A 14389-nucleotide genomic window follows, 5' to 3' on the forward strand; every position below is an offset into this window, starting at 1 on the left:
GCCTTCTGTCCCAGAGCTAACCCTCTGCCCGGAGAAAGCAACCGTTCGAGACAATGTCTCTCTCAACACTGGGCTGTCTCCTGTTTGGGCCCTGCCGGCTCGAAACAAGGCTGTGACGAGATTCAAAGCCAGAGAACGGCAGTCTAAAGCGGGGGTACCGTCGCCGCAACAGACAGACAGACAGTCTTCATCTTGCCCAGCTCTGTTTCGCTGAGCGGATTCTGTTGAGCGTTTCTCCAACGCTAGGCCTTCTGGAATGGAGCACTGGGCGGCACGAGACACCGGGATCCAGAGAACCAGGAGAAAAAACCCTGGCAAAATAATCGCGCTGGAACTGAAACGACGGGGGGGCGATGGGGAACTTTGTCTGTATCGGTCCTCGATTCTGGAGTTCGGCCGAGGTGTTTCGCGTCCACACGTCCTCTGCTTTTGTTGTGTTTTCCGCTTCCTTCGTAGACAGCTGCTGATAGAGAGACTCGGGCGCATGTATCGTCGCCGGCTTTGAGGTTTGAACGTGACGATTACAAAAGTAAGAGGGATCTTGAGTCTCAACTCTCAAGCACCAGTCACCGAGTACACACGCGGTCTAGGCGCTGCTCCCCGCGAAACTGCTTAAAAAGTCCGGCGCTTCTCGACATCTGCGAAGCTGCGCCTTGTGCCTGCGAAACGAGAAGGCTTCTCCGCCAACAAAAATTTCGATATTTTTGCCTCAGAAGTTGCTCGAAACTTTGCCTATGCGCGACTCAGCCGTGCCCTCGTTTTTGTTGTGTGCATTCCGAAGAGCGATAGACCAAGAGCGGCACCACACAGCCGAGAGATACGACCCTCACGCACTGAAGGCTTTGGGTTGTCGCCTCAGTCGGCTAGCAGAAAAACCACGTACTTTTCCTCGCAATTCTGGAGCCGCCAAGACGACGCTATCGGGAGATGCACAGAAAGCCGGGTTGACTGCGTGACGCGCATAACATTGTTTTTTGACGGAGCATACAGGAGACCTACACAGAACTCCTCGAATTCCCGATACCCCCCCCCCCTGACCCCCCCTGTCAGCCGTTCCGTGCCGTCGGTTCGCACACACCACAAACAAACCGAGTCCCCACGGAAAACTTACCGAAATTCGTCTTTTGTGTACTTTGTACTGACAAAACTCCGCAAAAGACTATCGAGACATGTACGGAAGCACACACAACCTAGCCCTGCGCTGAAGGAACCACGTGTCTCCTGTTCAACCCCCCCGTCTCTGAGCCTGCGGTGGCTCTAGCGAGGAGGGAAACTCGAATCCCGGTAGAACCGTGCATCATAGTTTTCCGTGCCGGAACGCGCTTCATAAATCAAACGCTGCTCGTTGTGACAGTGGAGGGCATTGTAGAGAAACACAGAAGCGAAGAGGTCTCGAGAACATTCCAGCACGAACGCTGGAAAAGGGCTGGCTCGCGGAAAGGGGGGCGGCGGTGGAGCGAGCAAAAGACACAAAGTCAAGCCATCTAGTGTACGTACATCTGCATGCTTTTTCGTCAGCTGAAAACACAGCTCTGAATTTGAAAAACAGCCAGACGGGAATTCGTGGTCTTTCTGTTTGCACACAGGGGGAAAAATGGGAAGTGCCTTCTCGCCGGTCAGACGCAGGCGATTTCCTGGAAAATGCCCTTGACCCTAGCTCGTATGCGTGTTCTTTGCAACCACAGCGTGGACGAGCTTGCATTTTGGGATTGCTTCTCCTTCTTTTAAATATTTTAAACTCTCCCGTTTTTTTATCTCATCATTGCGAAGTAAAAGCCGGGCGCGCCTCTCCAAACTTTGCTCTTTTGGGATTCGTGCAGCATTTCTCTCCCACGTTCTGTTGCCCCTTTCTTCTGCTGGGCGTCTCGTCTCTCGTTTGCACCGGTCTTGTGTGTCTCGTATTTGCTTCTCTGCATTTCCCTCGTTGGTTCCCTGTCTTTCCTTTTCGCCACTTCATCTTCCAGTGTCTTTTCCGCCTAATACCATCGCCATGTCTCGCTGATTGCTTCCAGCGTTCTCTCTCCGGCGTCTTCACACCTTTTCTCCTCGAGGGCGTTGCGGCGCTTCGCCATGGGAGCAACCCCAGTCCTTCCTCCTCTGGAGTCCACCCACGTGGCCGTGCAGATTCACCACGTTTCTCTCAGTCGCTCCTCGCTCTTCTCTTCGACTTGCGCAGTCTCAGCTGAAAGAGAAGATGAAGAAAGCGACGCTGAGCATGGGAGATGGGAAGCAAACGGGGCCTCGTCACATGAGGGAAAGAGAGGAAATGGTTTGCAGCAGAAGGAAGGCAAAGAGAGACAGAGAATGTCCAGGACGTGCAGATCGTCCAGTGCAGATTCAGATATCTACTTCGTCTTCATAGGTAAAGACCGAAAGAGTTGGCGGACGACGACAAACCGCGCATCAGTGTTTCTGCAAACGTGTTTGGGTTTCCGATGCTTCTCTTCGCGGTTCTTCCGTCCTTTGTCTTCTTTGTCTCTTGTGCGTTCTCACTGCCGCCATGTCGTTTCCCCTCTCTCTCCTACGAATTTTTTGTCGCGCTTGCTTTCATCGTCGCAAACGTTCTCTTACCAAATTGATCAGCCTTTTTTGGCTCTTCCTCTCGCTTTCGTTTCTTTGCTCTTTGCTGCTTCGTCTCTGCCTACTCCTCTGCCCCAAACTGCCCTGGTGGCGCATCTGCGTCCGTCGCCCGTTTTGCTGTGTCTCCTTTCTGGGAGAATCAGCTTTTCGTCTAGGAATTTTCATCGCCATTTTTATGCCGTTGCTTCGCCTCCAACTCACCACCACCATCTTCCCCTCCTTTCGCATGTGTTTGCTTCTCCAGAAGCCCGCTACCGCCTCTGTGTCTCCCGCCTCCTCAATCCCTGTCTCTCTCCTTGGTCATTTGCTTTCTGACTCTAGCCCGCTCTGAGCTCCTTCTTTGTCAGTGCATCATATTCCTTTCCCCCCAGAACACTGGGGGGTCAATGACTGATCCGTGGCTTCATCTGCAGGCTTCTCGGTCTCTCCTTGCGTCTTGCTCTTCTCTTCATTGCCCTCGCCTTCGAGTCGTCTCTCTTCTGCCGCCTTTCCGTTCCGTCTCGCTCGTCGCCCATCTCCATTCACCGCCACCGTGTCTCGCTTACCTCCGCTTGGTCCCCGTTTCCATTCTCGGTCTCCGTTTCCTCCGCTGTTTGGCATCTTTGCCGCTCTGGTAGTTCTCTGCTTCCTTTTGTCGCCCGTTGCCGCCACACTCCCCGGCGCGCGTGGAGCCCCCATTTCCGTCTCCCAGTGCCCCGATAAAAAAATTCGTCGCCATCTGCATTCTCTCTCGCTCTCTGCTGCCATCAGGCGAGACACTGGCGTGGGGCGCGGGTGTCGCTGGACTGCGTCGCGGCGACTTTCTCCTCCTTTTGCCCTCTGAAGACCGCGTCCTTCTCTCCGCCGAAGGCCGAGAAGTCGACCTCTCCAGCTTCCCAGACAGAGCTTCGGCACCGCCGGCCGTCGCAATCTCTCGCTTTCCCAACTGTCGTATGTCGCCTCCGTTCGCCTCCCAAAAACTGAGTGACGAGTCGCACCTACTAGGCATGTCCTTGTGCGGGCATGTGCACATATGTCCATCTCCAAACACACACACACACACTTCCATGGAGGCACAGGTGTAAATAGACGCATACATGGATCGGAGCGCGTCGCCGCATTGGATGGGGTGTAGTCATGTCAGTCAGGAGGGCTCTCGTTCGCAGGGGATCTGGGAACCCTATAGAGTGGCGATGCCAGGATCGTTTCATTGGTGGCGGTGCGGGAGGCACTGTGTGCTTGCGTTTGGTGCAGGAACTCGTTTTCCGTTCTGCATTCCCCGTCTCCGTTTTCCAGGGTTCTCATTCTCTGCTCTGCGCGTGTTGTGTCTCCGCTTCGTTTCTATCATCGCCAGTGTTTTTCGCCTGTTGTCAAATTCCATCTTTCCTCTATCCTGTCTCTTCAGTGCCACTGCCACTGTCGCTGCTAGAGGCGGACCGCGACGGGACGGCGCCGGCGTCTCGAGACGCCGCATTTCACGAGCTTCTCCTTCGTCTTGCGTTCGCCTTCCCTCTGCATCTGGAAGCGTTGAGCTGTGCGTCCCTTCGGGGCCAGGACTCGTCGTATGGGCCCCAAACCAAACTCCCCACCACCCACGCACACGGACATGCGTAGATAGCCGGTTGGCTACGTGTGGCCATTTATTAGCATGCGCACAATTTGAATGAGGTTCAGCCAGCCATCTGGCAGGCTCCAGGACAGATCTGTCTGTGTGCATCGTTTTTTCAGTGCATCACAACGTCGGCCCGATAGTTGTATATCAGGACGAGGCTTTTATAGGGATCCGCACTTCTTACATTGTCTGTGTCCCTACGGCAAGACAGACCTTTCGTATGGTACATGTGCACACATGCGTCTCCCGTCGAGATGTGTATGTGTGTGTATGGGGCTGTGGCGCATGCGGTCAACTCGTGGCAGAGTTTACGGCTCCGCGGTGTGTGTCGGGTGTCTCAAATCCGAGATGAAAGCACTTGCCTATCTATAACATGCTGGAGAGAACACGGGAAGCCGTAGCAGTCGACCCGAAGAGCGCTGACGTCGGAAGACGCAACACCAGTTGACAAACACAGAAACGAGATTTCTGCCAAATCAGGATTTCACAGATTCGAGCCAGTTCGTTGCATGTGACGTTGCCCAATACTGCTGCGCCCAATTCGTTTTGAAAACGTGAGAATCACCCTCGTCTCTTTTCCTCCACAGGCAGTTGCCAGTATCTCCGCCCCGAGGAAGGTGAAACAGTGGCCATATGCTGTTCCTCCCTGGTAAGGAAGTCACGGTCTGTCTTCGTCGCCTGCCTGCGTGATTTCTGGGTTTTCCTCGTGATTGGCTATCGGCGATCGTCATCCTGTTGGCTCGTCTGCCTTGTTCATTCTCTCTGTTTTCTGCAGTCCTGCAATAATCGGCATCCTCGTCGTCTGTCTATATGCATGCACGCATCTCGATTCATAACACACGAGGATGCATATCCATATACGCATACACCTGTATACATTCAAATATACGTGATTAAAACGAGCGTCGATGTATCGCATTATGAGCATGACCATGGCCACAGGGGCCGGTTCCGCGTTTTGTTGCGGGCGTCGAGTGCCGGGGTGTATCCTGTGCCTATTCTTCTGTACATGGAGGAATCCGTTGCTCTCATTGGCATCATGTGCTTGCTTCAGAATCAAGCGATAGCTCTGGTGGAACACCTCCTCCCTCTCGGGGTCGGCGTGCACGTGTTTGTGCGAGAACCGCGTGATGAGGTAGGAAGCGAGAAAGTTGATGTCTTGATCTGTTGCGGTCTATACACTGCACGCACACCACGGGTTGAGACAAGCACACAGCCACATTCCCCTTAAGAGTCAAGCCCAGCCGAGAGGCGCAAGCGGGCGTCGCTCTGACGACAACAAATCGTTGAATGCGTGAAGCGCTCCAAGGAATACAAACTAGTCTCTGGTTGCTGATCTTCGAAGCACGTGGAGAAGCGCATTCCTATGCAGGTCATAGACCAACACACATAGAGAGATCTTGTGTGTGCGTAAACAATGAGCCGGAGAAACGCAGCTGTCCTTTCAGGGGTCTGGCGGCCCCTTTGCTCGAGTCCGTCGGACAGCCCTCTGGAGACCCGCGAGAGCATTCCCCGCATTTCTGAAAACGCAAGTCTTGCAAAATTGAGGAAGCGGCTTTCCTCTCGTCTCGCGCGTCTCTTTCAACGACACGTTTCCTGTCTCGTTGAAGAGGTGTCTTGCTTTCAGGCTTCTGCAGGCGTGCGAACGCTGGACCCGGGCGCGTCGGCGTCGCTTTCTTCGTTGGCGGCTTCGCGCTTCTCCGGCCTGCCGTCTGGTCTCCCTCATCGGCAAAACTGTACGTTGCCACTCTGCGGAATCTGATTCGAAGCATCTCTGTGCGTGTTTGTTCACCCCGCAAAGTTGGGAAAACTGACAGCGAACAAGCCGCATGTGTGTGTATGTCTGAGGGCGGGACTGTAATCGGAAGGCGATGGTGGGCAGGCGTATACAAAGACTTGTCGAGGGGCGTAGCCGTGGATGACGGCAAACACCAAGACGGCGAGAGAACTGTATGGGGGGATAAAAGCTGTCGCTCACGCACAAAAGGCCGGGGGAAGAAAGGAATGCGGAGGCTGGATTGCGGACTGTTCTGGTCCTTGCTGTTTTGCTCTCGGCGAATGCTGGGTTGCAGTGCAAGTGCACCAAGTGGGCACAGCTTTCCCTGACATTCTCTCCGCAACAGCAGACCTGGGCGTCGACGCACTTCTCTTGCTTCCTGGATGCGAATCGGCGAACCGACCGAGTCCGAAAGAGGACTGGGACAAACGCACAGGTTTCCCGTCCTCTCAGCGCCTCGACAGAAGCCTCCTTTCTGCAGGATTGGCGTGTCTAGCCGTGGGGGGGCGTATCGTCACCGGCTGCGACGTACGTACAGTGGACGAATTCGAAGTGGACTGCATGCGGAGCAAGGCAGCAACCCTGTCGTTCCTGCCGTCGCCCCTATCTTCCGAAGGAACTTCCCGCCTCGGCAAGAACCTCCGTACGCCTTCTGTCTTGAGGGCACCGCCCACGAATGTCGCTTGTGCTTCGCAAGTGACCGAGTCGCTGCGCGCCCGCCTCAGTCTCGCTCCACACAAAACTGCGCAACAGCCGACGGCTCTTTCGGCCGAACGCGTGTGTCCCTGTTGAAAACGGCACTCGCACACGGCATTACTAACGCCAGAGGAGCCAGGGAATCTCTTCACACATGCCTTCTCGAGTATACGCCGATGTGTCGCTTTTATTCCTCGTGAGGGGTAAAGCCGCCAACACGCCATGTCTAGATATATACATCCATACTGGATCCAGGAACTGTAAAGCTCGTGTCTGTACACCATTCGTGCATACGCAAGTACGCGTATGGGGGTAATAGGGACATAAGTTGTATAAGTGTCTTCGTACGTGCGTCTACATTCTAGCAGCACATGATACTATCTTCACCCGCTTGATGGGTTGTCTGGACGAATTGTTTCTAGGCGAGATGTGCAGGATTTGTTGGCAGGGGCGGCATGCAGCAGATGTGTTTGCAGGTCTGAAGTGTCAGTATTTGCGCCTTCGAATGCGTACCCAGAGAGTGGTCCTGTTTTGGCAATGCTGCGTCCAGATCTGTCAGCCCACGTCGTCCGCGGTGTCGCTGAAGGACGCCTCTGGAGCCCGCCACATGCTTGGTTAGCTGAGCAGGGCTGTCTCTGCTCGCTGAACGATGTACGTGAAGGATAGACCGAGCATCGGAGCGTGCGGTGTAGGCCTAGAACGGGTTTCATCGTGAGTTCAGATGAAATACAGTAAAGCGCGGCGCCTGCGCGACGGTTCATAAGCAGTCTAAGCTTTACATATTTGCCACCCTCTGGCGCCGCTGAGGGATCAGGTAACCCAGTGAAAGAATCAAGATGGGGGGCCGCTTTCATTTATCCCGCCATCCGAACGAGCACGTGCATCTCCACTGCCATTGCTGCTGTGACACTTGGGACAAATGTGCACACACGCGCAATCTGTTTTCTTGGGTTCGCGAGTGACTAGCTTCGTCCTGAAATCAAAGCTATATCTAAGGGAAGAAAAAACACCTTTCCTTGTTCCTGCTGTTGGAGTGGTGGTCTCATCGACATCATTGCACGCGGGAACACGGTGGTTTTTTTGGACCCGCGTCCCTAGCACAGGTAGGAAGGAGCGGAACGAGGAGCCAACGTACCCCTTTCGTGGGGGGAGAAAAAGATGCACGTCCCCCGACGAACCATGAATGAAGATGTACCCCGCTGAACTTGATTTTCCACAGCCATGCGTCGTAGTTCCAGGCGGTCTTTCACCTCAGCTATGAACCGGACCCCCATCTCAATAGAGGTGGTCTGTTTTCCGCACCCAACAGAATAGAACGAGACAGAAAAATCTGCTGTTCTAATATGTGTGCATTGGCTGTGATGCAGTTCCACAGTGCAAGGAGAAAGGCGTGTCAAAGTGCCCCTGGAGACTGCATTGTCTGTACCCTGCATTGTCGGCCGTCGGGATGAAGCACATCCATAAACCGAAGTGAGGCAGATGGTGCCGTGCTGCAATCGATTTTGCAGGATAGTGAAAAAACTCTCTCAAAGATAACGCGAATTTGGTGTATCTCCGCCGCGTCTCTGCTTCCCAGATGGAAATTTCCCACGGCACTCGCACAAAACATGGACACATTCTGGTCTGTACCAGCGAGAGCACGTCCTGCACAACCGTATGCGCACACATAAAGAGTACACGATACTTGAAAAACACATGGTAAACGACGGGTGCTTTGTTCAGAGCGGTGGAGTTCGTCGGGCGAGTCGGTCCAGCAGGGCCGATCTCCGCTCCTAGAGCACTCCGGCAGTTGAGAAAACGCAAGAACAATCCCTGGCGACGAAAAGGTGTTAGTGGGCTCAGTGTGGTCACCAGTGGCCAGGCGGTCATCTGCCATCTGACAAACGCCCTCACAGACCTTCTCCATACAGCTGCAAGAGCCCGGAGCATGAGTAGACACGTACACACCGTAAGCACTCTCGTTCAACCCAATACGTGAGGAAACTGGCTCGAACGATGGGCTCTATCTTGCAATCTGGAGAAGAAAACCAAAGCACGGCCTGTCACGTGCAGCGGTACGGAGGCTGTGGCTTACTCTCAGGGCATGAGATACGGGGTCGCCGCTCTTGTGAGTTATCCCCCGCTTTGGTGAGGTGTCCACGGCGCGCTGGCAGCCCCCGCCTGTCTAGCGCAACGGAGATAAAGGGGATGTAGTTTTATCCAGTTGAGCTTCGCCCGTGGATGACGTCACGTCTCTTAGCACAGCACCGAATGTACCAAGGGTAAGCCTCTAGTGGTGTACGCGCTGGGATAGCAAAGCTTCAGATCACGGAGTCGTTAACAATTCTGTGACTCATTGCAGAGGTGGCCCTGCCTAACAGACGCCGTTCGGCTCCTAAGACAGGGAATGGGCCACTAACGTTTTTTGACGACACCAATTTGGTCGCGTTGATACATTGAAGGTTTAGAACCGGAAAAAGCGACAAACTGCTGAAGAGGCGAGGCCGTCGAAAGGACACGGCAACAGCCCCTCCTGGCTGATGCGTATGCATTTAATGCGCCACAGAGGGCGTGGACTCGAACGACCATAAAATACGAATATTGCTGCTCAAAGATAGCTTCCTCCCGCGTAGTGTGTTAGCTTGCCGAAACACCGAGAAGTGCGATTACACCGAACCAGGTGTAAGCGGCCACTTGAAATCCCGCAGGTGATGCACTGGAGAATCTTCCATCCTTGCAATAGATCCGGGCATTGGCCGTTTCCCCGAGGAGATAATACGGTTCTCCATTCATCACGCGCGGCATTTGGAGAGGCTCCACGTAGCGGCCGAAGGTTTGGCGGCAACGGACTTCAACAGCACCTCTGCCTGCACACTGGGCACCCGCCTGTGCATTTAGCGCACGATCTTGAGGACCAGCCCGTGGACTTGACAGCGTCTGACTTCTATTCGATAAAGAATCGATTTGTTCGACAGCATCCTCTGCCATGTTCGTGTTATCGGATGCTCCTGTCTTGCTTCCGCTTTCCCCCACGCCTTCCAGCCAGTTGCTTGTGGACACTGCGCCAGGGCCTATGTCCCCTAGGACACCATTGTTGTCAGACTTTCCAGCTGCTTGACGTGGTTGATTCTCCGGATCCTTGCTTGTCTGTTTGCAAATCATGCCGTATGCATGGGCGGATCCTGCAGATGACGCTAGAACGGCAACGGCCTCAGACGGGCAATTGGCATTGCTTCCCACACAAGTATTTGTCAAGTTAGCCATCCCCCACAGTTCCTCATTCGTGCAAATCCCGCGGCGACACGTGGTGAACTCGCCTGATGTACCCTCTGCCAATGCGACATGCCAGCCGACGGAGAGCCAGATGTCGCCGGTTGTATGGGGACCGATGACTGCTAAAAGCATGCTTCGATCTGAGCAGTAGAGAGACCGGTGTGTCTGGCTTCCGGGAGCAGCCAAATACCCGACCGAAAACCATCTGATGCGATGTTCCTCTAAGCCGGGACTATCAACGTCTGCAGGTGCACCCGCTTCGGCGTTGTTCCGCGCTGACGTCGCTCGTTCCACCTCAGCCTCCCATGCAAGACGCCTTGCTTGCACCCACTCCGCAGTACATAAGAAACGAAAGTGAGGCTGGGACGCAGGTGGTGTGTTTTCTTTTGGCGGAACCGGGGCGTCCTCAGGCAGAGTAACTGACTTGTGGTTGCACACCGCATCGAACGCCAGGTTCCCAACTCGGTTGCCACGAGCATGAGAAGGCTTTAGGCGGCATAGAAGGAGAGACAGAACAGCAGGCATATCTATAGGGATGGTGATCTCCTCTCCGATTGACAGGTATATGGGATCAAGTAACCCCGCGCGCACCAGGCGGCTCTTCCGGACTATCGCCTCCCGGCGTCGATTAGGTCTGCTGTCTCTCAAGTTCTCAAACCTAAACGCTTCAGTTGCGTGTTCGGGTTGTGGCACGGGTCCCAGCCGATCGTCTTTACACGCAACCCAAAGAGGTGTGTACGCCGGTCCACTAAACGAACAGAAAGGCAAAACTGAAGATATCAGTGGACAAAGTCCTGCCCAAAAGAGAAAGAGCAGAAATGGCCACGTGCGAAAAGGTCGGCTATACAACTGTCCACGTCCAGGAGGCCCGCAAAGGTACATCACTACGGTGCTATTGTCGTGCCCATGCTGGGAAGATTCTTGACGTGCCTGGCCGAAGAAAATCAACAGGAACCAGGAAAAATTCGGAAGAGACCTGGATAATCCCTTCTGCCGGGTTGGACCCCGGTCGTCCCCAAGCCTCCGTCGAATATCTGGGATGGAATACTGCTGCCACGCCATCTCCTCGAGCTTGACAACCTCCGTTTCTTGCCGGACGCCTGGAGGCGTCGGACAAAGCGATTCGTCCCAGTTATCTCCAGTTCAGCCCTGTGCACCTAAGTTGCCGACAGATGGTGCAGCACCTGGTCGTCGAGCAAATGCTTCCGGGTTCACGCGCAGGCATGCAGTCACTGGCATGGAGGCAACGCAGATAGTCGCAGCAGACGTCCTCCTGCACGATGGACACACCGCGAAGAGTTAATCAAAATCTACAGCAAATGAAACTGACAGGTAGCTTCCGATTTGCCAAGGAAAAGAGCGTTGGTCTTCGGAGTGCATGGGGGCATGGGGAGGTAGACATTTAAGGCTGAACGACAGAACCTCTGACCCGAACTGCTGCTCCGTGAAACGTAGCTAACCGGACGGGGTCATGGAGCCACTGCGCATCCCTCACAACCAGACAATTTTGTAAAGGCAGCTCTGCAGTGTTGTACCATCTATACTCATGAATGCTGACTAATACAGACAAGGGGACAGACACGTTTACGGCATCGACACACATGCGGGGAGTGACAGGCGTATGCAGTGCGACCACGACCAATAACTGCTGCAAAGAACCACGTGCAACTAAAGCGCGCTACGAATGTATCAAACCGCTTCCGCCATCAAATGTTTATGACAGCCAAAATCTCCATCCACAAACAAGCAAAGCCATTCATGCCTCGTTCACCGCTTTTCCGCGGCCGACGCCACTGTCAACTCCTCTTCCGGAACACACAACGTGACCCGAGCACCTGCGTAGGGCCCGAGCACATTGGCGTACTAAGGGTTTGCCTGGCGTATACAATAGCCATGTAAAGGACAGAAAATCCCCATCAGCCAGTTGCGCAAAACTGGCGAGTTGGCGTAACATTATGCGAAAATGGAAAATACAAGAGCGTTTCTCTGCCCCTGGTTTGTCGTCATATCACGGGCGGAAACTGTGATGCACTGGATTAAAAGTCGAAGCCGAGTCAAGCACCAGACACCAGAAGGTACTGAACACGTATCCTACGACAGAGAGAAAACGCATGTCTATGAAGGTAGCAGTTCATCAATCCGTGACTGCGGAAGCCGCGTAGGTGAGACAGGTTTGCCCTTTTTGACATCAACGCCTTGAACATTGGAGATTGCACCGTAGAGTGAAATAGAAAACCCCGGAATCATGCGCGAATGGAAAGATATACTGGTAGTCAGAAGTTCATGTTTTAAAAAAAAACAATCTTTATTGTCAGCCTCAAATTCGAGTTGTCAACAGATTGATTGCCCGCGCCTCGTGCAAGCGTAACGCAGCTCCTGACTCGCTTGCCAACATCAGAAAAGGTTGACTTCTTTTCCTTTGGAAACGTTAAAAATTTTTGGTGACCGTAGCACTGTAAAGCATTAATTTCGATATCGGCCTGCATGTCCGTTCGTGCTTTCCAGTACATATACCGTGGATGGTGCCGTCTCCGTTGTGCGTCTCAAATACACATCGTGCAGCGTCGTGTCGTGTGTACAAGATTGCATCGGCTGTACATGATTGCATCGGCTGTACAAGATTGCATCGGCTGTACAAGATTGCGTCGGCTGATCAATTGAGAAAACAACAGCGAATGTCCCAGCTGTTCAAGGGTTTCGAGGCCTCAAGTATGAACAGGAACTTGAATCGAGGTTGTGGCGACTATAGCAAAACCAGTGCGAGACACAACTATTGACAACTCCTTGCCAACGATAGCCTACAGTGAACCACAGGTGTCTTTAAGATGTTGTCTTTATTTTTCACCAAGCTACGGTCTCGTCAGGTCCTAGCGTTCACGCAGCAGCTGCAACAACTCGATCGGTCCCGGCATCCTTTGCTGAGGCAAAAAAAGCAGCGTACTGCAAATGCAGTGCTTCGAGTGAAGAACAGAAAAGCGGCTGATCCACCGTGGTCTTGGGAATCCAACGCGTGACAAGCATCTTGACGTGACCGGCAAGGACAGTCACCTGGTTACGGTTGCGTTTCTTCTTTGTTTATGTGTTTGTCGGGGCTACCATTTCTCGTGAAAGTTGATTTCTGTGTGAACATTCCAGGCAAGCTGTAAAACTTCTGATGGGAAGGTGGTAGAGAAACGATCTCCGCAGAGTCTGTGGCCTGCCCGTCCCCAGGGGTATTCGCAGGCGTTGTACAGCGTTTTCGAGCTAAATTGTTCTGAATCCAGCGCTATTGATGAACTAGCATTATCATTAGCTATTACGCGTGTTCTGTGTTGCCGATTCTTATGGTGAGATAACTACATGTGTTTCTGCTTTCCTTCTTGAATTATGCCCGCCACCCCATTTCCGACGCCCCCCTCCTGTAGAACCCATGAGCGATCTGCGACTGCAGACAACTCAGAACATGTCGTCTTCTTCTCGGATGAGGTGAAGGGATATGCTGGCTGTATGCGGGTAGGTGTTCCTAGATCCAGGGCACTATATGTCGAGAACCGGTGGGCACAATTGCTCTAGGTGGTGTACAGTCAACTGCAACACGGCGACAGGGACCGCCCTCTACAGAGATCGACCTCTACAAAGATCACCTTGCGTAAGCTTACATGAACATTTGAGACTGTTCGTTGCCATGTTTTGTCTCGCGAGGCCAGGAGTTTTTCTTCATAATGCTCGATGCCCACGACGCCTCCATGAAGGCTGGAAAGTGGCAGCGCTTCCGTGAAAGCGAACGGCTCGAGAATTGTTGCATTTACTCAATGGGGGGAAGTGCAGATATATCGAACCACTAACCAGTTTTCCCAAAACGAAATACATGGACGGAGTCTGTCCTTCACTTGCCTTATGATGTTTTTTATGTCCACCGGATCATAAAACACGGGAGACTAAACCTCGTGAATGCGCACAAACGCTCCACATCATTTCTCCCTCATGTGGCTCCAAGTTGACGTAACACACAACATGTCGCTGGCAAAGGCCTTCCACGGGAACCGCGGGTGAGGAGACGGAGCATCTCTGAGAACCTGAGAATCCGGTCGTACCCCAGGGGAAACGAAGTTGCTTCTTTCTAACGGGTACGAAGACAAAGGTCTTATGGCTCAGTGGATGCTCCTTCACTGATGGCGACAATCCCGCCCACACGCCCCAGTTATTCCGACCAACCACGTACCACTTGTATGTGGATGTTCCCCATAAATGCATTTCACTGATGCACACAGAGATTATGTCCACCTTGCTAATTCATTGCGCTGTTCCACAAAACGATCGTCTGGCTGGGCAAAGCAAGCACCAAACAGCGCCGGCGTGCAAGAAGTCTCTGGCTACCGAGAATACCAAGCAATCGCCGCAAAACAGATCCATTGGCAGCACGAAGCTTAGTATGAAACGCTAAGTGGGGCCCACGGTAGTACTGGCATAATCACACGCCTTCTTTTTTTCAGGGAGGATGATCAAATACGACA

General features: G+C 53.3%; 2 protein-coding genes across 2 annotated transcripts; one reads left to right on the plus strand and one right to left on the minus strand.

Moving 5' to 3' along the window:
• Positions 1-5180: 5180 nt before the first annotated feature.
• NCLIV_034920 (hypothetical protein) lies at positions 5181-7263 on the plus strand (the record flags this gene model as incomplete). The annotated part of the gene is made up of 4 exons (XM_003883694.1): positions 5181-5306; positions 5799-5907; positions 6244-6476; positions 7195-7263. The coding sequence occupies 4 exons, from the start codon at positions 5181-5183 to the stop codon at positions 7261-7263; spliced, it is 537 nt and encodes a 178-aa protein (XP_003883743.1).
• Positions 7264-9260: 1997 nt separating this feature from the next.
• On the minus strand, positions 9261-10958 carry NCLIV_034930 (conserved hypothetical protein; the record flags this gene model as incomplete). The annotated part of the gene is made up of 1 exon (XM_003883695.1): positions 9261-10958. The coding sequence occupies one exon, from the start codon at positions 10956-10958 to the stop codon at positions 9261-9263; it is 1698 nt and encodes a 565-aa protein (XP_003883744.1).
• Between the last annotated feature and the right edge of the window lie 3431 nt (positions 10959-14389).

Source organism: Neospora caninum, chromosome VIII (assembly GCF_000208865.1).
Source record: "Neospora caninum Liverpool complete genome, chromosome VIII".
Taxonomy (NCBI): Eukaryota; Apicomplexa; class Conoidasida; order Eucoccidiorida; family Sarcocystidae; genus Neospora; species Neospora caninum.